This window comes from Choloepus didactylus, chromosome 14 (assembly GCF_015220235.1).
Source record: "Choloepus didactylus isolate mChoDid1 chromosome 14, mChoDid1.pri, whole genome shotgun sequence".
Classification (NCBI taxonomy): domain Eukaryota; kingdom Metazoa; phylum Chordata; class Mammalia; order Pilosa; family Megalonychidae; genus Choloepus; species Choloepus didactylus.
Window position 1 is genome coordinate 79,345,202 of NC_051320.1, and position 23,335 is coordinate 79,368,536.

The following is a 23,335-nucleotide window of genomic DNA, read 5'->3' on the forward strand; positions in this document are numbered from 1 at the left end:
AGACTGCCTGGCTTTGTAATCCAGGACAACTTTCTTCTTAACCTTTCTGTGCCTCAGATTCCATTAGAGGGTGATAATACCTGTCACAGTGTAGTTTCAAGGATGAGTTAATACTTGAAAGCACCTACAACAGTCCTTGAAGTGTGCATTTTAAACAAATTAAGAAGTGATAAATGCTATGCTAGAAAAGTATATAAAATATTGTGGAAATATGGAAGAAAGGTACTTCATATAGATCATTTGTAGCCAAAATATGCTCTGGCTTGTCTATATTATTTTGAATTGTAAACAGTTAACAATCGTGCTGTAATAAGATCTTACATTTGGAGTGTACGTTAGATTTTCAAAATATTTTCATATTCTTTATTCCAGCACCCGAAAGATAGGCAAGCATGAAATATTCCCATATCAAAATAAGAAAACAGTCTCAGGATAATTGTGACTTGTTCAAGGGCTTCTATTTCCAAATTGATGTTCTAATACTCCTGGGAGGGAGATGCCATCCTGGCTAACCCTGTGCATTCACACAGGAAAAAAAACAAACAACATTTAACCTATTTGCAGTCTACTTTGGTAAGTAGGATAGAGAAGTCTCACGCTAGGATTAGTTAGTGCTATGCTAACATGCCACTGTTGCTAAAATGGTGGATTCTCAACCTTTAATTTATTTACCATTTGGTAAAACTTTTCAGTATAAACATGAACTTTCCTCCCTTTTCATCACCAGAAAGCTAATCACCAAACCCAGTAAATTATTCTTTAACCCTTACTCTTTAACCCTTACCTGCAATATGTAAGGTTGCTGACTATACTCTTTCCCACGCATTTCTAGAAACTTTTTTCTTCTCTGGCTTCATGACTACTCTCCTAATTCTTGTTCTGTTTTCCTACCTCAGTTTCTTCGTTGGCTTCCCTGTGTTTTTTAATGTGTATCTCCAAAATGTAGGTAAGACCCAAGGTTATCTTAGGCCCTTTTTCATTCTACAGATCTTTGCTGTTGAATTTAGCTATTTGTTTGGCTCAACTCTGTTGTAGCCCTAATTGTGTATTATACATCTGTTTTTTTATATTGTTTGTTCCTTAACAAATTTGCTAGAGCCATTCAGTCTCATCAACTACAGCTTCTATTTTCCTCTTACCTACCTAACGGCCTCTGCTGAAAGCTACAAGTCTGCTAAAAGCTATAGGTCAGAAATGAAGTCTTCTGGGGCGGGGGGGGGGGGGGGGGGGGGGAGAGGCTGAACAATCAGTAAAATAACACTGTCAGGTACTTTTAATTATAGGGAACAGATTTAGGTACAGGCTTCCCAGAATAAGCTGATATCATTATCAGAAGCAGATACCTGACAGATTTTGGTACTGAGCAGTACCAGGACCCTTTTAGTTTAGAAATCATCAGTGACTTGAGATGTTAAAAGCTGGAAAGAGTATTGCTCCACCCTTATAACAACAAAAGCAATAAAATGTAATATGCAAACTCATGATTTTACTTAACCCATGAGGGGCTGACACATGTGTTTTTGTAAACAGCCAGATAGTAGCTTTATATAATGTGTCATTGTCTTCTTCTTTCTTTTTTTTTTAAACACATAACTATTTAAAAATGTAAAAACCATTCTTAGCTCATGGGCTGCTATAAGAACAGGCCAAAGGAGGCGGGGCAAGATGGCAGACTGGTGAGCTGTAAGTTTTAGTTACTCCTCCAGGAAAGTAGGTAAAAAGCCAGGAACTGCGTGGACTGGACACCACAGAGCAATCTGTCTTTGGGCATACTTCATACAACACTCATGAAAACGTGGAACTGCTGAGATCAGCGAAATCTGTAAGTTTTGGTGGCCAGGGGACCCGCGCCCCTCCCTGCCAGGCTCAGTCCCGGGGGAGGAGGGGCTGTCAGCTCCGGGAAGGAGAAGGGAGAACTGCGGTGGCTGCTCTTATTGGAAACTCATTCTACTGATTCAAACTCCAATCATAGATAGACTGAGACCAGACACCAGAGACTCTGAGAGCAGCCAGCCCAGCAGAGAGGAGACAGGCATAGAAAAAAAACAACACGAAAAATTCCAAAATAAAAGCAGAGGATTTTTGGAGTTCTGGTGAACACAGAAAGGGGAAGGGCGGAGCTCAGGCCTTGAGGCGCATATGCAAATCCCAAAGCAAAGCTGATCTCTCTGCCCTGTGGACCTTTCCTTAATGGCCCTGGTTGCTTTGTCTATTAGCATTTCAATAACCCATTAGATCTCTGAGGAGGGCCGTTTTTTTTTTTTTTTTTTTTTTTTTAAATCCTTTTTTCTTTTTCTAAAACAATTACTCTAAGAAGCCCAATACAGAAAGCTTCAAAGAATTGCAATTTGGGCACGTCAAGTCAAGAGCAGAACTAAGAGAGCTCTGAGACAAAAGGCAATAACCCAGTGGCTGAGAAAATTCACTAAACAACACAACTTCCCAAGAAAAGGGGGGTGTCCGCTCACAGCCACCATCCTGGTGGACAGGAAACACTCCTACCCATCGCCAGCCCCATAGCCCAGAGCTGCCCCAGACAACCCAGTGTGACGGAAGTGCTTCAAATAACAGGCACACACCACAAAACTGGGCGTGGACATTAGCCTTCCCTGCAACCTCAGCTGAATGTCCCAGAGCTGGGAAGGTGGAGCAGTGTGAATTAACAAAGCCCCATTCAGCCATCATTTGAGCAGACTGGGAGCCTCCCTACACAGCCCAGCAGCCCAGAACTGCCCTGGGGGGACGGCACTCACCTGTGACATAGCACAGTCATCCCTCAACAGAGGACCCGGGGTGCACAGCCTGGAAGAGGGGCCCACTTGCAAGTCTCAGGAGCCATACGCCAATACCAAAGACTTGTGGGTCAGTGGCAGAGACAAACTGTGGCAGGACTGAACTGAAGGATTAGACTATTGCAGCAGCTTTAAAACTCTAGGATCATCAGGGAGATTTGATTGTTAGGGCCACCCCCACTCCCCGACTGCCCAGAAACACGCCCCACATACAGGGCAGGCAACACCAACTACACACGCAAGCTTGGTACACCAATTGGGCCCCACAAGACTCACTCCCCCACTCACCAAAAAGGCTAAGCAGGGGAGAACTGGCTTGTGGAGAACAGGTGGCTCGTGGACGCCACCTGATGGTTAGTTAGAGAAAGTGTACTCCACGAAGCTGTAGATCTGATAAATTAGAGATAAGGACTTCAATAGGTCTACAAACCCTAAAAGAACCCTATCAAGTTCAGCAAATGCCACGAGGCCAAAAACAACAGAAAATTATAAAGCATATGAAAAAACCAGACGATATGGATAACCCAAGCCCAAGCACCCAAATCAAAATACCAGAAGAGACACAGCACCTAGAGCAGCTACTCAAAGAACTAAAGATGAACAATGAGACCATAGTACGGGATATGAAGAAAATCAAGAAGACCCTAGAAGAGCATAAAGAAGACATTGCAAGACTAAATAAAAAAATGGATGATCTTATGGAAATTAAAGAAACTGTAGACCAAATTAAAAAGATTCTGGACACTCATAGTACAAGACTAGAGGAAGTTGAACAACGAATCAGTGACCTGGAAGATGACAGAATGGAAAATGAAAGCATAAAAGAAAGAATGGGGAAAAAAATTGAAAAACTCGAAATGGACCTCAGGGATATGATAGATAATATGAAACGTCCGAATATAAGACTCATTGGTGTCCCAGAAGGGGAAGAAAAGGGTAAAGGTCTAGGAAGAGTATTCAAAGAAATTGTTGGGGAAAACTTCCCAAATCTTCTAAACAACATAAATACACAAATCATAAATGCTCAGCGAACTCCAAATAGAATAAATCCGAAAAAACCCACTCCGAGACATATACTGATCACACTGTCAAACACAGAAGAGAAGGAGCAAGTTCTGAAAGCAGCAAGAGAAAAGCAATTCACCACATACAAAGGAAACAGCATAAGACTAAGTAGTGACTACTCAGCAGCCACCATGAAGGCGAGAAGGCAGTGGCACGATATATTTAAAATTCTGAGTGAGAGGAATTTCCAGCCAAGAATACTTTATCCAGCAAAGCTCTCCTTCAAATTTGAGGGAGAGCTTAAATTTTTCACAGACAAAGAAATGCTGAGAGAATTTGCTAACAAGAGACCTGCCCTACTGGAGATACTAAAGGGAGCCCTACAGACAGAGAAACAAAGACAGGACAGAGAGACTTGGAGAAAGGTTCAGTACTAAAGAGATTCGGTATGGGTACAATAAAGGATATTAGTAGAGAGAGGGAAAAATATGGCAAACATAAACCAAAGGATAAGATGGCCGACTCAAGAAATGCCTTCACGGTTTTAACGTTGAATGTAAATGGATTAAACTCCCCAATTAAAAGACATAGATTCGCAGAATGGATCAAAAAAAATGAACCATCAATATGTTGCATACAAGAGACTCATCTTAGACACAGGGACACAAAGAAACTGAAAGTGAAAGGATGGAAAAAAATATTTCATGCAAGCTACAGCCAAAAGAAAGCAGGTGTAGCAATATTAATCTCAGATAAAATAGACTTCAAATGCAGGGATGTTTTGAGAGACAAAGAAGGCCACTACATACTAATAAAAGGGGCAATTCAGCAAGAAGAAATAACAATCGTAAATGTCTATGCACCCAATCAAGGTGCCACAAAATACATGAGAGAAACACTGGCAAAACTAAAGGAAGCAATGGATGTTTCCACAATTGTGGGAGACTTCAACACATCACTCTCTCCTATAGATAGATCAACCAGACAGAAGACCAATAAGGAAATTGAAAACCTAAACAATCTGATGAATGAATTAGATTTAACAGACATCTACAGGACATTACATCCCAAATCACCAGGATACACATACTTTTCTAGTGCTCACGGAACTTTCTCCAGAATAGATCATATGCTGGGACATAAAACAAGCCTCAATAAATTTAAAAAGATTGAAATTATTCAAAGCACATTCTCTGACCACAATGGAATACAATTAGAAGTCAATAACCATCAGAGACTTAGAAAATTCACAAATACCTGGAGGTTAAACAACACACTCCTAAACAATCAGTGGGTTAAAGAAGAAATAGCAAGAGAAATTGCTAAATATATAGAGACGAATGAAAATGAGAACACAACATTCCAAAACCTATGGGATGCAGCAAAAGCAGTGCTAAGGGGGAAATTTATAGCACTAAACGCATATATTAAAAAGGAAGAAAGAGCCAAAATCAAAGAACTAATGGATCAACTGAAGAAGCTAGAAAATGAACAGCAAACCAATCCTAAACCAAGTACAAGAAAAGAAATAACAAGGATTAAAGCAGAAATAAATGACATAGAGAACAAAAAAACAATAGAGAGGATAAATATCACCAAAAGTTGGTTCTTTGAGAAGATCAACAAGATAGACAAGCCCCTAGCTAGACTGACAAAATCAAAAAGAGAGAAGACCCATATAAACAAAATAATGAATGAAAAAGGTGACATAACTGCAGATCCTGAAGAAATTAAAAAAATTATAAGAGGATATTATGAACAACTGTATGGCAACAAACTGGATAATGTAGAAGAAATGGACAATTTCCTGGAAACATATGAACAACCTAGACTGACCAGAGAAGAAATAGAAGACCTCAACCAACCCATCACAAGCAAAGAGATCCAATCAGTCATCAAAAATCTTCCCACAAATAAATGCCCAGGGCCAGATGGCTTCACAGGGGAATTCTACCAAACTTTCCAGAAAGAACTGACACCAATCTTACTCAAACTCTTTCAAAACATTGAAAAAAATGGAACACTACCTAACTCATTTTATGAAGCTAACATCAATCTAATACCAAAACCAGGCAAAGATGCTACAAAAAAGGAAAACTACCGGCCAATCTCCCTAATGAATATAGATGCAAAAATCCTCAACAAAATACTTGCAAATCGAATCCAAAGACACATTAAAAAAATCATACACCATGATCAAGTGGGGTTCATTCCAGGCATGCAAGGATGGTTCAACATAAGAAAAACAATCAATGTATTACAACACATTAAAAACTCGAAAGGGAAAAATCAATTGATCATCTCAATAGATGCTGAAAAAGCATTTGACAAAATCCAACATCCCTTTTTGATAAAAACACTTCAAAAGGTAGGAATTGAAGGAAACTTCCTCAACATGATAAAGAGCATATATGAAAAACCCACAGCCAGCATAGTACTCAATGGTGAGAGACTGAAAGCCTTCCCTCTAAGATCAGGAACAAGACAAGGATGCCCGCTGTCACCACTGTTATTCAACATTGTGCTGCAAGTGCTAGCCAGGGCAATCCGGCAAGACAAAGAAATAAAAGGCATCCAAATTGGAAAAGAAGAAGTAAAACTGTCATTGTTTGCAGATGATATGATCTTATATCTAGAAAACCCTGAGAAATCAACGATATACCTACTAGAGTTAATAAACAAATTTAGCAAAGTAGCGGGATACAAGATTAATGCACATAAGTCAGTAATGTTTCTATATGCTAGAAATGAACAAACTGAAGAGACACTCAAGAAAAAGATACCATTTTCCATAGCAACTAAAAAAATCAAGTACCTAGGAATAAACTTAACCAAAGATGTAAAAGACCTATACAAAGAAAACTACATAACTCTACTAAAAAAAATAGAAGGGGACCTTAAAAGATGGAAAAATATTCCATGTTCATGGATAGGAAGGCTAAATGTCATTAAGATGTCAATTCTACCCAAACTCATCTACAGATTCAATGCAATCCCAATCAAAATTCCAACAACCTACTTTGCAGACTTGGAAAAGCTAGTTATCAAATTTATTTGGAAAGGGAAGATGCCTCGAATTGCTAAAGACACCCTAAAAAAGAAAAACGAAGTGGGAGGACTTACACTCCCTGACTTTGAAGCTTATTATAAAGCCACAGTTGCCAAAACAGCATGGTACTGGCACAAAGACAGACATATAGATCAATGGAATCGAATTGAGAATTCAGAGATAGACCCTCAGATCTATGGCCGACTGATCTTTGATAAGGCCCCCCAAAGTCACCGAACTGAGCCATAATGGTCTTTTCAACAAATGGGGCTGGGAGAGTTGGATATCCATATCCAAAAGAAAGAAAGAGGACCCCTACCTCACCCCCTACACAAAAATTAACTCAAAATGGACCAAAGATCTCAATATAAAAGAAAGTACCATAAAACTCCTAGAAGATAATGTAGGAAAACATCTTCAAGACCTTGTATTAGGAGGCCACTTCCTAGACTTTACACCCAAAGCACAAGCAACAAAAGAGAAAATAGATAAATGGGAACTCCTCAAGCTTAGAAGTTTCTGCACCTCAAAGGAATTTCTCAAAAAGGTAAAGAGGCAGCCAACTCAATGGGAAAAAATTTTTGGAAACCATGTATCTGACAAAAGACTGATATCTTGCATATACAAAGAAATCCTACAACTCAATGACAATAGTACAGACAGCCCAATTATAAAATGGGCAAAAGATATGAAAAGACAGTTCTCTGAAGAGGAAATACAAATGGCCAAGAAACACATGAAAAAATGTTCAGCTTCACTAGCTATTAGAGAGATGCAAATTAAGACCACAATGAGATACCATCTAACACCGGTTAGAATGGCTGCCATGAAACAAACAGGAAACTACAAATGCTGGAGGGGATGTGGAGAAATTGGAACTCTTATTCATTGTTGGTGGGACTGTATAATGGTTCAGCCACTCTGGAAGTCAGTCTGGCAGTTCCTTAGAAAACTAGAAATAAAGCTACCATTCGATCCAGCGATTGCACTTCTCGGTATATACCCGGAAGATCGGAAAGCAGTGACACGAACAGATATCTGCACGCCAATGTTCATAGCAGCATTATTCACAATTGCTAAGAGATGGAAACAACCCAAATGTCCTTCAACAGATGAGTGGATAAATAAAATGTGGTATATACACACGATGGAATACTACGCGGCAGTAAGAAGGAACGATCTGGTGAAACATATGACAACATGGATGAACCTTGAAGACATAATGCTGAGCGAAATAAGCCAGGCACAAAAAGAGAAATATTACATGCTACCACTAATGTGAACTTTGAAAAACGTAAAACAAATGGTTTATAATGTAGAATGTAGGGGAACTAGCAGTAGACAGCAATTAAGGAAGGGGGAACAATAATCCAAGAAGAACAGATAAGCTATTTAACGTTCTGGGGATGCCCAGAAATGACTATGGTCTGTTAATTTCTGATGGATGTAGTAGGAACAAGTTCACTGAAATGTTGCTATATTATGTAACTTTCTTGGGGTAAAGTAGGAACATGTTGGAAGTTAAGCAGTTATCTTAGGTTAGTTGTCTTTTTCTTACTCCCTTGTTATGGTCTCTTTGAAATGTTCTTTTATTGTATGTTTGTTTTCTTTTTAACTTTTTTTTTCATACAGTTGATTTAAAAAAGAAGGGAAAGTTAAAAAAAAAAAAAAAAGAAAAAAGACAAACAAGGAAAAAAAAAAAAAGATGTAGTGCCCCTTGAGGAGCTTGTGGAGAATGCAGGTGTATTCGCCTACCCCACCTCCATGGTTGCTAACATGACCACAGACATAGGGGACTGGTGGTTTGATGGGTTGAGCCCTCTACCATAAGTTTTACCCTTGGGAAGATGGTTGCTGCAAAGGAGAGGCTAGGCCTCCCTGTATTTGTGCCTAAGAGTCTCCTCCTGAATGCCTCGTTGTTGCTCAGATGTGGCCCTCTCTCTCTGGCTAAGCCAACTTGAAAGGTGAAATCACTGCCCTCCCCCCTACGTGGGATCAGACACCCAGGGAAGTGAATCTCCCTGGCAACGTGGAATATGACTCCCGGGGAGGAATGTAGACCCGGCATCGTGGGATGGAGAACATCTTCTTGACCAAAAGGGGGATGTGAAAGGAAATGAAATAAGCTTCAGTGGCAGAGAGATTCCAAAACGAGCCGGGAGATCACTCTGGTGGGCACTCTTACGCACACTTTAGACAACCTTTTTTAGGTTCTAAAGAATTGGGGTAGCTGGTGGTGGATACCTGAAACTATCAAACTACAACCCAGAACCCATGAATCTCGAAGACAGTTGTATAAAAATGTAGCTTATGAGGGGTGACAATGGGATTGGGAATGCCATAAGGACCAAACTCCACTTTGTCTAGTTTATGGATGGATGTGTAGAAAAGTAGGGGAAGGAAACAAACAGACAAAGGTACCCAGTGTTCTTTTTTACTTCAATTGCTCTTTTTCACTCTAATTATTATTCTTGTTATTTTTGTGTGTGTGCTAATGAAGGTGTCAGGGATTGATTTAGGTGATGAATGTACAACTATGTAATGGTACTGTAAACAATCGAAAGTACAATTTGTTTTGTATGACAGCGTGGTATGTGAATATATCTCAATAAAATGATGATTTAAAAAAAAAAAAAAAAAAAAAAAAAGAACAGGCCAAAGGCTGGGTTTGGTGCAATGGCCATAGCTTGCCAAATCCTGCTCTAGTGGGAAAAAAAATGGTTAATTTGAATAATCAGATGGGTAATTTCAGCAGGGATAGAAACTATAAGCAAAAAAAAAAAATCAGATTTAAATGCTAGAAACACAAACCAATAAAGATGAAGACAGCCTTTAATATACTCATCATACTATGAGCAATGGGGAAAACTTACAGACTGGTGATGAGAGATCCTGCAAGTAAAAGATCAAGAGGATTTAATTTTGTAACTTTTTCATCTATGGCTGAGGTTGATGCTGCAATGGCTGTAGACCTCATTCAATTGATCAGAGAGTGGCTGAGCCAAAAGATGCTGTAGCAAGAGAGGAATCTGGAAAACCAGGAGCTCATGTAACTGTGAAAAAGTTGTTTGTTGGCGGAATTAAAGAAGATACTGAGGAACATCACCTTAGAGATTCCTTTGAGGAATATGGAAAAATTGATACCATTGAGATAATTACTGATAGGCAGTCTGGAAAGAAAAGAGCTTTGGCTTTGTTACTTTTGATGACTACAATCCTGTTGATAAAACTGTATTGCAGGGGAGAAACGAAGATGGTGGCTAGGTGAGATAGGGCTAAGGAACACCTCCGTTGAAAACACTAGACAAGGACCAGAGAGTGACCCAGAATACCGGTTACAGCGATGTGCCAGCTGGACGAGATCTGCTAGTTCCCAGGGGCTGTATACTTGGTGAAACTGGGAGTCTGCATTCTGAAACGAGTGAGTAAGCTGGCTGGAAGTCCTGCAGCAGCGCGGCGATCTGGGGAAGCCAGGGTTTGGCGTCTGGAGACCAACTGGCTCTTTTAATAAAAAAAAAGGGGGGGGGGAATCCCAGGAGCGGCTGCAGATGCGATCGTGGGAACCACGCAGTAAAACACGGCAAGAGGGGGCTGGGCCAGCCTCTTGGTGTCTGGCCTGGAAGATAGCCCGCTGCAGCTATCCCTGGGGCCGGGGGAACAGAGCAGAGAGCCAGAAGCCAAAAGAATCCCCACGGCTAGCAGCTCGCTCCTGGGAGGGCTGGATAAACTCCTGCCTGGGGCCGTGCCCACAGCCCAGAGCCCCGCCAGTTGTCCTGGAGCTGGGAAGGAGGAACTGTGCGAGGAGGGGGGTGTGGAGATGCCCCGTTCGGCCATTTTTGTATCAGGCTGAAAGCGAGCCGGCTCGGCCCAGCGGCCCGGGGCTTCCCTTGAGGGACGACGTGCACTGATGACGTAACATGGCATTCCCTCAGCAGAGGTCCTGGAGGATCATGGCTGGGCGGGGGGACCTGCTCGGAGATCCCAGGGACACTACGCCAAGTCCAGTGGAGAGAGAGGGGCTGGGGCTGAAATGAAATGAAGGCTTGGACTCTTGAGGTGGCCTTGAATCTCTGGGAACCGGGGGAATTTGAATATTGAGGCTGTCCTTCCTCCCTGACCACACGTACAAGCGCCCCACATTCAGGGCGGATGGCTCCAGCAACACACCCAGGCTGAGTTCTCTGGCTGGACCCCACAAGAATCATTTCCCCACACACCGCGGGGACAAGGTGGAGCACTGACTTGAAAGGTATAGGTGACTCACAGACACCATTTGCTGGTTAGTTAGAGAAAGTGTATGTCACCAAACAGTGTTTCTGAAAAATTAGATAGGTTTTTTTTTTTTTTTACAAATTAAAACAACCCTGTCAAGCAGAGCAAATGCCAAGAGGCCAAAAACAACAGAAAATCTCAATGCATATGATAAAACCAGACGATATGGAGAATCCAACTCCAAACACACAAATCAAGTTATCAGAAGAAACAAAGTTCCTCGCACAATTAATCAAAGAAATACAATCGAGGAACGAAAACATGGCAAAGGATTTAAAGGACATCAAGAAGACCATGGCCCAGGATATAAGCTACATAAAGAAGACCCTAGAAGAGCATAAAGAAGACATTGCAAGAGTAAATAAAAAAATAGAAGATCTTATGGAAATAAAAGAAACTGTTGGCCAAATTAAAAAGACTCTGGATATTCACAATACAAGACTAGAGGAAGCTGAACAACATCTCAGTGTCCTAGAAGTCCACAGAACAGAAAATGAAAAAACAAAAGAAAGGAGAAAAAAATTGAAAAAATTGAAATGGATCTCAGGGAAATGATAGATAAAATAAAACGTCCAAACTTAAGACTCATTGGCATCCCAGAAGGGGAAGAGAAGGGTAAAGGTCTAGAAAGAGTATTCAAAGAAATTGTTGGGGAAAACTTCCCCAACCTTCTACACAATATAAATACACAAAGCATAAATGCCCAGCAAACTCCAAATAGAAGAAATCCAAATAAACCCACTCCGAGACATATTCTGATCAGACTCTTGAATACTGAAGAGAAAGAGCAAGTTCTGAAAGCAGCAAGAGAAAAGCAATTCACCACATACAAAGGAAATAACATAAGACTAAGTTGTGACTACTCGGTGGCCACCATGGAGGCGAAAAGGCAGTGGCATGACATATTTAAAGTTCTGAGACAGAAAAATCTCCAACCAAGAATACTTTATACAGCAAAACTCTCCTTCAAATTCGAGGGAGACCTTAAATTTTTCAGACAAACAAATCCTGAGAGACTTTGCCAATAAAAGACCTGCCCTACTTCAGATTCTAAAGGGAACCCTACCAACAGAGAAACAACAGAACGAAGAAAGAGATGTAGAGAATTTTAACAGAAATACATAGTACCTTACATCTCAAAGCACCAGGACACTCATTTTTCTCTAGTGATCACGGATCTTTCTCCAGAAGGGACCATAAGCTGGGACATAAAACAAGCCTCAAGAAATTAAAAAAAAAAAAAAAAATTGAATATACTCAAATCACATTCTCCAACCACAATGGAATACCAATAGAAGTTAATAATTTTTGAGCTGTAACTCCGCTATTTACTTCCTACATGATATAAATTACACAAACCCTAATGAGAAATTAGTGGTTTTGAACTCAATGTAAAATATGTAATTTTAGACAACTACATAAAGGTAGGGGAATGGAGGAGTATAGGAACATAGTTTATGTGTCCTATTGAAGTGGAGGTTAATTTTAACCTCCACAGCAAACACAAAGAAACCATCAGAGAATATAACCATAGAGATGAAATGTAGAGTTTGGGTTAAGAGAAATGGGGGAAGGGACAATGGGGAGTTAAGAAATGAGGGTGGAGTTGCTGTTTGAGGTGAAGGGAAATTTCTAGTAATGGATGATGGGAAAGAGCATTACAACATTCTAAAGGTGATTAATCCCACTAATGGAAGGCTAGGGAGGGGGTGGAATGGGAAGATTTAGGCTGTATATATGTTCCCACAACTAAAAAAAAAAAGACAGTCTAAATAGATGATTGAATGCCAAGGATGAACCTGGATGGGATTGGAGGATGGAGGGCAGGTGGCTCAAAGGGACACAGTTGAGACATAAGGAAAAGGAAATATAGAATGTAAGCTTTGTATCATTGTTGAACCTCTTGTACTTCTTAGCTGTGCTTAATGGGATTGCATAAAAGAATGTTCTTGTTCATGGGAAGTGTATAAGTGAATTATAGTGTATGTTCAAGGATGTGTGCAGCTAGCTCTCATATGTTCAGAAGACAGAGCAATGATGATGGATGATAGATAGGGAGGGAGGGAGGGAGGGAAAGAATTAGCCATGTGACAGCATGTTAAGGTTGGTGGATTGAGCTATTGGGGGAGGGGGTCAGGGTATGATGGAATTCTTTGTATGGGGTTAGTATTGTTTTTGCAACTGTTCCTATAACTTTGAATTTATTTCAAAAATAAACAAACAAAAAAACTGTATTGCAGAAGTACCATACCATCAATGGTCATAATGCTGAAGCGAGAAAGGCTTCGCCTCAACAAGAAATGCAGGAAGTCCAAAGTTTTAGGAGTCGATGAGGAGGAAACTTTGGATTTGGAGATCCACGTGGTGGCGGTGGAAATTTTTGACCAGGACCAGGAAGTAACTTTAGAGAAGGATCTGATGGATATGGAAGTGGCCATGGATTTAGAGATGGTTATAATGGGTATGGAGGAGGACCTAGAGGTGGCAATTTTGGAGGCAGCCCTGGTTATGGAGGAGGAATAGGAGGATATGGTGGTGGAGGACCTGGATATGGCAACCAGGGTGGGGGCTACGGAGGTGGTTATGACAACTATGGAGGAGGAAATTACAATGATTTTGTAAATTATAACCAGCAACCTTCTAACTATGGTCCAATGAAGAGTGGAAACTTTAGTGGTAGCAGGAACATGGGGGGACCATATGGTGGAGGAAACTATGGTCCAGGAGGCAGTGGAGGAAGTGGGGATTATGGAGGGAGGAGCTGATATTGAGCTTCTTCCTATTTGCTATGGGCTTCACTGTATAGAAGGAGAGGATGAGAGCCCAGAGGTAACAGAACAGCTTCAGGTTACTGAAATGACAGTGTTAAGGAAACTCTTATCTCAGTCATGCATAAATATGCAGTGGTATGGCAGAAGACACCAGAGTAGATGCAGAGAGCCATTTTGTGAATGGATTGGATTATTTGATAACATTACCTTACTGTGGAGGAAGGATTGTAAAAAAAAAATGCCTTTGAGACAGTTCCTTAGCTTTTTAATTGTTGTTTCTTTCTAGTCGTTTTTGTAAGAGTGTAGAAGCATTCCTTCTTTGATCATGTTAAATTTGTAAGTTTCAGGTGACGTGAAAACTTTTTAAAGATTTTTCTCAAAGTTTTGAAAGCTATTAGTCAGGATCATGGTGTAATAACACATAACGTTTTCCTTTAAAAAAATTTAAGTGTGTGTGTAGAGCTAAGAAGCTGTTGTACATTTATGATTTAATAAAATAATTCTAAAGGAAAAAAAATGCCCATCAGTAGACTCAGCACAGCTGAAGAAACAATCAGTGAACTTAAAAATAAGTCAACAAGAATTGCCAAACTGAAAAGAGAAAAAAGAAAGGGTGAGGGGTAAAGTAAAGCATCCAAGAACTGTGCAACAACAAATGGTCTACCGGAATCCCAGAAAGAGAAGAGAGAACAGGGCAGAAGAAATATTTGAGGAGGCAATGACAAAAAGTTTTCCACAATTAATGACAGATACCAAACTACATATGCAAAAAGCTCAGTGAACAAGTAGGATGAATAACTCACCACCATCCCCCAAACAAACAAACCACATCTAGGCACATAATCAAATTGCTGAAAATCAAAGAAAAAATTTTTGAAGGTAGCCAGAGAAAAGACATATTACATACAGAAGAATAAAGAAAAAAATTACAGCTGATGTCTTCAGAAACTATGCAAACCAGCAAACAATGGAATGACACATCTCTAAAGTGTAGAAAGGAAAAAAAACACAATTCTATATAAAAATGTGACAAAAATGAAAGAAACAAACTTCTCCAGACTAATGAAAACTGAGAGTATTTATTAAAAGATTTGAAATGTTAAAGGAAGTTCTTTAGGTAGAAAAGAATATAATAAAAGAAAAACAAGGATCTACACTAAGAAATGAAGAGTGCTAGAAATAGAATAAATGAATGTAAATATAAAATAAAAAATGGTTTAATTACTAAAGAGAATTGTCTAGAAGCTGTCTGTTTCAGGGAAGTAGACTGCTAACCAATCCAAGATCATCAGACTAATAATTAGTTGTGAAAAAAAAAAAGTATAGTTAATATGTTCTAATTTCAAATCAACAGATTTGAGAAAACGGTCGTGCCAGTTTGGATATATTATGCCCCCCAACAAAAAGCCATGATCTTTTAATCCAGTCTTGTGGGATATTTGGATTAGTTTGTTTCCATGAAGATGTGACTCATCCAACTGTAGGTGATAATTTTGATTAGATCATTTCTATGGAGGTTGGGCCCCGCCCATTCAGCATGGGTCTTGATTAGTTCACTGGAGCACTTTAAAAAGAGCCACACAGGCCCAGACTCTTGCTAACACTGATACTTAGGCATGCTTTGAGATGCAGTCAGAAGGACGTTTAGCTAAGAAATGAAGCTGAGTTTGCCCTGGGGTATGCTCAGACAGGACCCCCAGGTGCTTAGAGAGAAACATCCTGGGAGAAAGAACCAAGAAGGCTGAAGCTGAGAGAGACATTTTGGAGACAGCCGTTGAAAGCAGACTTTTGCTGACACTTTGGAGATGCTAGTGCAGAGTTTGTTCCAGAGAATCTAAGAGAGGACAAAATGCCCCAAGAGCAACATTTTGGAGAATGCCATTTTGAAACACAACCTGGGAGCAAAGGAAGAAGACACCAGCCACATGCCTTCCCAGCCAAAAGAGATTCTAGAGGCCACTGGCCATTCTTCAGTGAAGGTACCCTATTTTTGATGCCTTAGTTTGGACACTTTTATGGCCTCAGGACTGTAACTTTGTAACCAAATAAAACCACCTTTATAAAAGCCAATCCATTTCTGGTATTTTGTGTAATGGCAGCATTAGCAAACCAGAACAACCCTCTTTCCTTTCTTCTTGATATGTCTGTCACCCTCAACTTAATAAAATACTCTTTAAACTTTATCTTGTTTTAGCTGACCTCTAGAATTGAGGAAAATATATACTAACAATATACAAAAACTAAAATATCATTAAACTCAAAATGATTTTGTAAACAATAATTATATATACTAATTAACACTGCCTACAAAATTATTCATAAAAATAGTTAAGTATCATACCAAGTGACTTTATTACACTCATTTACTTTTCATATCAATTTAGTTACGTGGGTTTAGTAAGAATCTGTTTTCCTTCTTACCCCAAGGTAATGGGATAAATTTGTAACCATAGCCATGCCAGATATGTCACATATAAAAGACATACTTCATTAAATTAGGTAAAATCTCATTAATTAAACAAGATAACTTCCCATATAAAATTGTTTTCAAAATACTCCCCCAAACACTAACCTGGTACCTTTCCAGTGACTTACAGAATTCCAGGCTTGTACTTAGAAAGTTACTTTTTTAATGCACAAGACTGATGAATTCGGAAAATTTTCACAGATTAAGGGGTGCCCCTACAGTTATAGGAATCTACAGACAAAATATGATTTTTCTTTCTTTTTTTTTAACTTAGCTACTCTGGCTAGACAGACTTCACTTTTAAGCACAAAGTGAGAAAAACCTTTTAGGTTTGCAATTTCAGCACTTCTTTAAATCTACATAGGAATATGGACCTGTCACTTCCTGAATCAGGAGACAATGTGTCATGGAAAGGATAGGAAGCACATTAGTCTTTGTAGCTGAAGAACCATATAAACATTCCAGTGTCAAAAAATTTTTAATTATGCATGGTAATACATGAAGATTTTGCAGCTACATAATCACTGAATTATATTTAGGATGTTTTAAATCAAAGAAATAGAAACAAAACTGAAAAGCAACTTTACCTTTAGAACTTATTACACAAGGTATTCACAGAAAATGAAATCCTAGTCATGAAAAGATGCATCTGGAAGAATTTTAAATTATAATAAAGTTAATAAAAGTGAGTATTTCTATCCAGGAATATACATATATTTAAATGTTTCCAGTGACCTGTATTGCCTGATGCAATACATAAGACGGTATCTACTAAGGTATCTGAATTACTGGTTTTTAGAAGACTAAATACAATATCCAGATAAATCAGGAACAAAAAGCAGCTCAACTCTGAATTGTATTATAATCTAGAATCTTTCATTTTAGATGATCATCCCTTCTTCCCCTTGAAAAAAGTTTCCAACAGAAGCTGTTTGATAAAATAATATTAGGATATTTCTCCAAAAAAAAAAAAAAAAAAAAAGAAAGAAAAAGAATATTCACAGTGGTGAATGCTTTATTGCTTTACTAAAGAAATGTATTTTTGGTATCATTAATACAAAATTATAATATTTATATTTATATAATTGTATATAAAAGGTATTCATAGGATACAACCTTAACACAATTTTAGAGGGAATAAGCAGTTTTCAACTACAAAATTTTGTCCTGTTAAAAAGATATTCAAGGCAGTTATTAATACATTTATGGTGTAAATAATCATCAAAGTAAACAAAAAAATATTTAAAATTTTTATTAACACAAATAAGAATTATAAAAATGTTTACCTAAAAAGCATTTTGACATTCAAGTACAGAATTGTGGTGCAGCCAGTTGTTCAAGGGCACTCCTACAAATCATGACCTGAACACTGGCTCTTAACTGGAGATACAGGGGAATATAAAGGCAGACGGGAGAAAAGCATCAAGAAAACAAAGATGACAAAAAGGAAGGTAACTTCTAGTCCAATTCAACAAACTATTTTCAGGAAGGATAAAATTAAAAGTGCTTAATAAAAAAAATTTCAATGTCACTAATTACTCTCAAGTGCCACAAAACCGTTATCAAAATAACTTGTTTTTTTAAAGAGTTGGCTACACTTCACTACTGATATGCCACAGCATTAATATTACCACAGTGCCTTGTTCAACCAAACTTCCAATATTTATCAGTTATCTCTGTAATTATCTTACACATGTACATAAATACCCAGAAAGTTTAAATACTTTTATTTCACTACGTAAATCTTTTCCTTAAGATGCAAGATTTTATCTTGCATCAGTTATGTTGACACAACAAAAGTGAATTAAATAGGAACTGAATATAAAGAATACTTGATACCATGAAGACATCATGATCTGGAACAATTAAAGTTTTCTACTTCTTGCTCCATTTTCTAGGTAAAGGGAAGGAAGGGAAAATATTAAGTTTCCATAAGGAAAAAAACAAAGAAACATTACTTCATTACTGTTTCTTCAGTAAACTATCATAAAGATACTTATATATCTGATAGTCAAAATAAAAATTTAGTATTTATAAGAATGTCACATAATATGATATCACAATGGGACTTCATTATTTAAATCCCTATGAAATGACTCTGAGATGGGTTCATCTTCCATTAAATTCAAATAGTTATAATCAAGATACTTTGTATCCTTGTAGATATTAATATTTTATATGCTATACAGGTACCGGTATTATCAAACCAATATTAATTTTTAAAAGTTAGCACTCTAATCCCACTACAATGCTTAAATAAAGACAAGTAAATCTATCTAATGCATAAACAGAAGCAAAAGAATTTTCATTATCTACTGATACTATAGTTCCAATGAAAAGTAAAGATATAAATGAATGAAGTGCTAGATTAAAAAAAACAAAACTCACTTGTACTTAGAAATAATTCATAATCCACATTTAAAAAATGGTCTTTTCATTTTTATAATCAACTGATTTCTTATATGATGTCCCAGCAATCTTATATAATCAGTGATACATTATGTGACAATAACAGCATTAAAAAAAAGTTAAAAATCAATAGTCTACCTGAATAAGTGTTGTTTTGTCATAGTCCCTGCGATGCTGATAAATACACTGGCTGATTACTGCATACAAATTTTCCAACTGAAATATATTATATTCTTGACTTTTTTCCACAACAATCTTCAAAAGATTCTAAAGGAAAATATGATTATTTATATATGTGAGATAAATGCCTTGAGACAAGATACTTTAATTTTGAAGGTTTGGGGAATTTTTAGCCAGAGAGGGCAGATAAGCCAGAGAGATCAAACCAAGTCACTGATGAGGCGTAACAGACTCAGGCAGTGGCTGACATTCAGCTGTAGTTAACTCTGTTGTCATTCTGTCATCTTACCCTCTGCCCTGTGTAACTCCCACCCTAAAAACTATAGCTGAGAAGTCTGTCAGCTTCAATTCTAGCCATAAACCTCTGCTGACAAATTTAAAAACAATCTCAAATCCCATTATGTGAAACAAAAAGAAGTGCTATATAAATGGTGAACTATGTCACCACTTCAGGGTTCTTTTTCTTATAAAAAGGTATTCTCATCTGCTCATTTGTTTTTTTCTCATAACTAAAATGGTGGTCTCCCTGGATTTCTGTGATTTTTCAAGTCTGACTCTACCAAAATATGCCATTACTTCATAGTTAGCAAAAATATGCTATTACAGTTAAGCAGAATTCAACTAAAACAACACAGGTAATGGTCATTAAAAACAACAACATATGGGACCAATGACTTAGACAGGTAATAAACACATTTGTCATCTCCAAACATTGCCTTTATGGAGATTATTGTATAGCAAGTTTATCCTTTCATAAAAGGTCATTTATGGTATGCCTAATTGATACACTGCATTATCACACAGTCCCTCTTTTGATGGGTTATGTTAGTAGAAAAAGTACAAGTTGAAAAGTCTCAAAAACAAAGCTATAAAATTTATAAAAATTAATTAGGTGCAGCAATAACTGTCACCATCACCCCCCCCCCAAAAAAAAAAAACACAACATACTATAGAACCATGGAGAACTATCCAAAGTTCTTATTTCAGCATTAGGAATACCATTATCAGGGTTGTGAGATTTAAAGGGGTTTTAGTTCCACATGTTATTTTTATATAGATATTCCAGGAGAGATTTAAGGTTTTTGAGAAATTGCTTCAGGAATATCACTGCTCCTTCTCTCTAAGTACAGACATCAAGCAGCTCTGCTAAAATTCAAAAGACAAGGGTTCTCCTAGGCTAACTGCTACTAGCAAGTACATTTCGTACTTACCAGAGCAGACTTCCCTCTAAAATGTTAAAACTCTTATCTGCAAAATTATTTATCTTTGACTCTTTGGCACAGTGTAGCTTTATACATCAAAAAATCTCAGTATTTTTAGATTTGCAATGCAGCCTAAATATAACAGGTAAGTCAGAATTGGGAGATAATTTGTTTTTCTTCTGAAGGGAAAGGGCGGGAAATCTTGTTATTTCAGATACGTTAAAGCAATTGTAAGACACACAAGTTGCTAGCTAGAGAGATAAAACTTATTTAGGGGTGCCAGGATGGAGAGTTCAAGATATAGGATCACCATTGATGACATAATTCAATCTAACAAAGGTAAGTGGTATGAGCTATTAGGCATCATTTGTTTTTATTAGAGTAATGAGAATGAAAGCCCGGTTGAGAGTAATGGGTAAAGGGTAAAAGAAGCAGCCAATAACCTCGTTGCATATCAAATTCATTTAAGCTGTATTCTTTCTGGTTCCCACCACAGATCCTCAGATATATTTCTGGATTTGGGACAAGGGAAGGAGAAGAGCAGTAAATGGAAACCAGGAGGAAGAAAACATGTTAGTTTCTTGTGTAATTCTTATGCAGCCAGCCTGCCACCAGTAACAAACCAGTGTCTGAGGGTTACTAATCTGCACATTGCAATTACATACTTTTAATCGTGTATGGTCCACAACAAGTGAGGGTGTAGGCTCTGAAAGAATTGCCAAAGCTTTTTCAACACTGATGAGCTGCTGCTGCTCTACTTGGGAACGTTTTGCTCGAGTCATTCGCAGAACACACATTTCTAGAATGGAAAATTAAGTAACAATTACTTGGTCTAAAATAAAGAGTAGGCAGTTTAAATATATTAAGGTGTGCTTAATAAAACACAAACACCACTTCTGACTTAACTTTTTCTGCTATTAAGATTAAGATGCTGACACTTATGTAACATTCAAAAATTAAGATATTTTGAGTAGTTCTCAAATTGGGTTTTCCAGGGGACTCTTTAACAGGTTAGACTGTATTCTACTTAGGCACAAGATTCACAGATTTTAAGGGCTAGAATGGAACTCAGTGATCTGGAACAAGGCAAACTGCTGCCCCCAGACAAAACACAGTCATGCCCATTTTACATACTGTCAACTTCTTATTTCATGGCAAGGTTGAGCAGTTGTGGCAGATACACTACATGGCCTGTCAAAAACTAAAAAATTACTATCTGGCCCTTTATAAAATGTTTGCTGATCCCTGATCTAGAACAATCGACTCACTGATAGACGAGAAAAATGAGGCAATGAGAGGCGAAGAAACTTTTCTAACATCACAAAACTAATTATTACCAGAGTCAGGATGAGAACCCACATCTCTTGACCATGTTATTCACCCTTTAACTTCATATAATTTAGTTTCAAATAATGTTTGGCTTTTCCAAGGACCAAACAAACTCACAATCAAATGTTCAAGATGATGCAACAGAAGACAATTCTAAATGAAAAAATTTGGGCAGAATCACTGGAATAGGACTTAATAGCCTTCAACAGGGATGAGGGGAATGTTGGGAGTGGGTAATAGTTGCTCTACATCACTCAGCAAGAAACACAGGAAACTGCTTATCTTGCTTAGAGATGAGAGGAGAGTATTCTGCCAGCTTTTACAAGCTGCAAAGCCAGGCACTGTGCTATATGCTTTATATGGATTATTTTATTCAGTCCTAAAAATTTCTCCTCATCCATGAACTATCTATCCCAATTTTGACGATGAGAAAACAGACTGACAGGTTAAGTAACTCGCCTAAGGTTACCAGCTAAGTGGTGAACTGGGGCTCAAACCCAAAGTGTGTGCTTTTAATAACAGTGATTTACTAGTTCAATAGTTATTAAGTAAAGATACTGATATTTTTTTCTAATTAATACTCATAATCTAAAAGACAAGGAAAAAGCAATAAATTGATATGGTGATCACTAAGGAAATTAGAGTGAAAAATCTTTAAAAATCATTAAGTTACTTTTTAATTAAAAAAGACTTACCTTTTGCTTCATTTTCATCAGAAATATCTATTATCTGAGAGCTAGTAGCATCTCCATTGCAAGGAATCTTATCTTTTCTCAATTCTGTACATGCTGTAGTCTTAGATTTTTCAAGTTCATTCTCAACACTAGAATTGTTTCCCAACTCCACTTTGCTTTCAGGAACATTTTGCTGCTTCTCATTTTCTTCCATTGAAGAATCTCCTGTGTTTCCAGTCTCATTATGGTCTACACTTGTATCTTGATTTTCCTCTGTATCACTCTCAATCTTGTCATCCACTGAATTTTGGCTATCATCTTTTGCCTGTGACGTTCTCCTTCGTTTTGCTATAGTGCCTAAGTACCACTTAGACTTTTTGCGGATTTTTCTTTTCAACTGAGCTTCAAAGAATTTAAAGAAAAAGAATGAAACAACATTTAACAATATTCTAAAGTCTAAGTAAAAAAATTAAAAAAAAATGAGATATGAGAGGATAGCGAGTTTGAGATACCAAATTAGTTCTGTATGGTTGGACTATAAAAACAAAAGCAGAGAGTACTAGGAGAAGAAGTTGAAGAACTGGGCAAGATCCAGATCATAAAATGATCTATCATTCTAAAGAGTTTAGATTTTTTCTCAACTAATTTTAAGAAGGGCAATGACACGATCTGTCTGAAGGAAATTTTAGAAAGAACACTTTGACAGTGGTATGAGGAATGATTTGGAGGGAGAGCGATGTTAACAAGAGCCTATACTAACTGAATGTTGACCATATACTAGAACTCATCTCAGCCCTTTATGTGTATTAACTCACTTAAACTTCACTTAAACCTGGTAAGGTTTCCTACCATTATCAACACCATTTTACAGATGAAGAAATTAATGTACAGAGAGGTTACATAATCTGCCCAAACTAGGGGCAGGACAACTACACTGCAATAGTCCTGGGAGAAGGGGTAAAATTTAGGTAGTAGAAATGGCAAAGGGAGACTAGAAGATAGACTGGAAAGACATTAAGGAAGTAGATTTCATAGGACTTTTAAAATAACTGGATTTGGGGAGGTAATGAAGAGACAGAAGTTAAGAATGAATGTAGGATAAATATCAATGCCCAATGGTACTCTTCTCTCCAAAATGAATGTGGGAAAAAAAGGAGCATCGGTTTCTTTACTTTTTAGGGCATG

At 37.9% G+C, this 23,335-nt stretch overlaps 1 protein-coding gene and 1 pseudogene across 1 annotated transcript in view; one reads left to right on the plus strand and one right to left on the minus strand.

Annotated features, from left to right (window-relative positions):
* LOC119508891 overlaps positions 1-13,883 on the plus strand; it is a 44,634-nt pseudogene extending 30,751 nt beyond the window's left edge.
* Positions 13,884-17,370: 3,487 nt separating this feature from the next.
* Positions 17,371-23,335, minus strand: part of ATAD2 (ATPase family AAA domain containing 2) — a 73,647-nt gene continuing 67,682 nt past the window's right edge. Inside the window, exons 25-28 of the mRNA XM_037803204.1 lie at positions 22,172-22,552; positions 20,813-20,946; positions 18,904-19,032; positions 17,371-18,250 (exon numbers count right to left, since the gene is read on the minus strand). Coding sequence (XP_037659132.1) covers positions 18,206-18,250; positions 18,904-19,032; positions 20,813-20,946; positions 22,172-22,552 — 689 coding nt within the window. The 3' untranslated portion in view covers positions 17,371-18,205. The remainder of the gene's footprint in view (positions 18,251-18,903; positions 19,033-20,812; positions 20,947-22,171; positions 22,553-23,335) is intronic.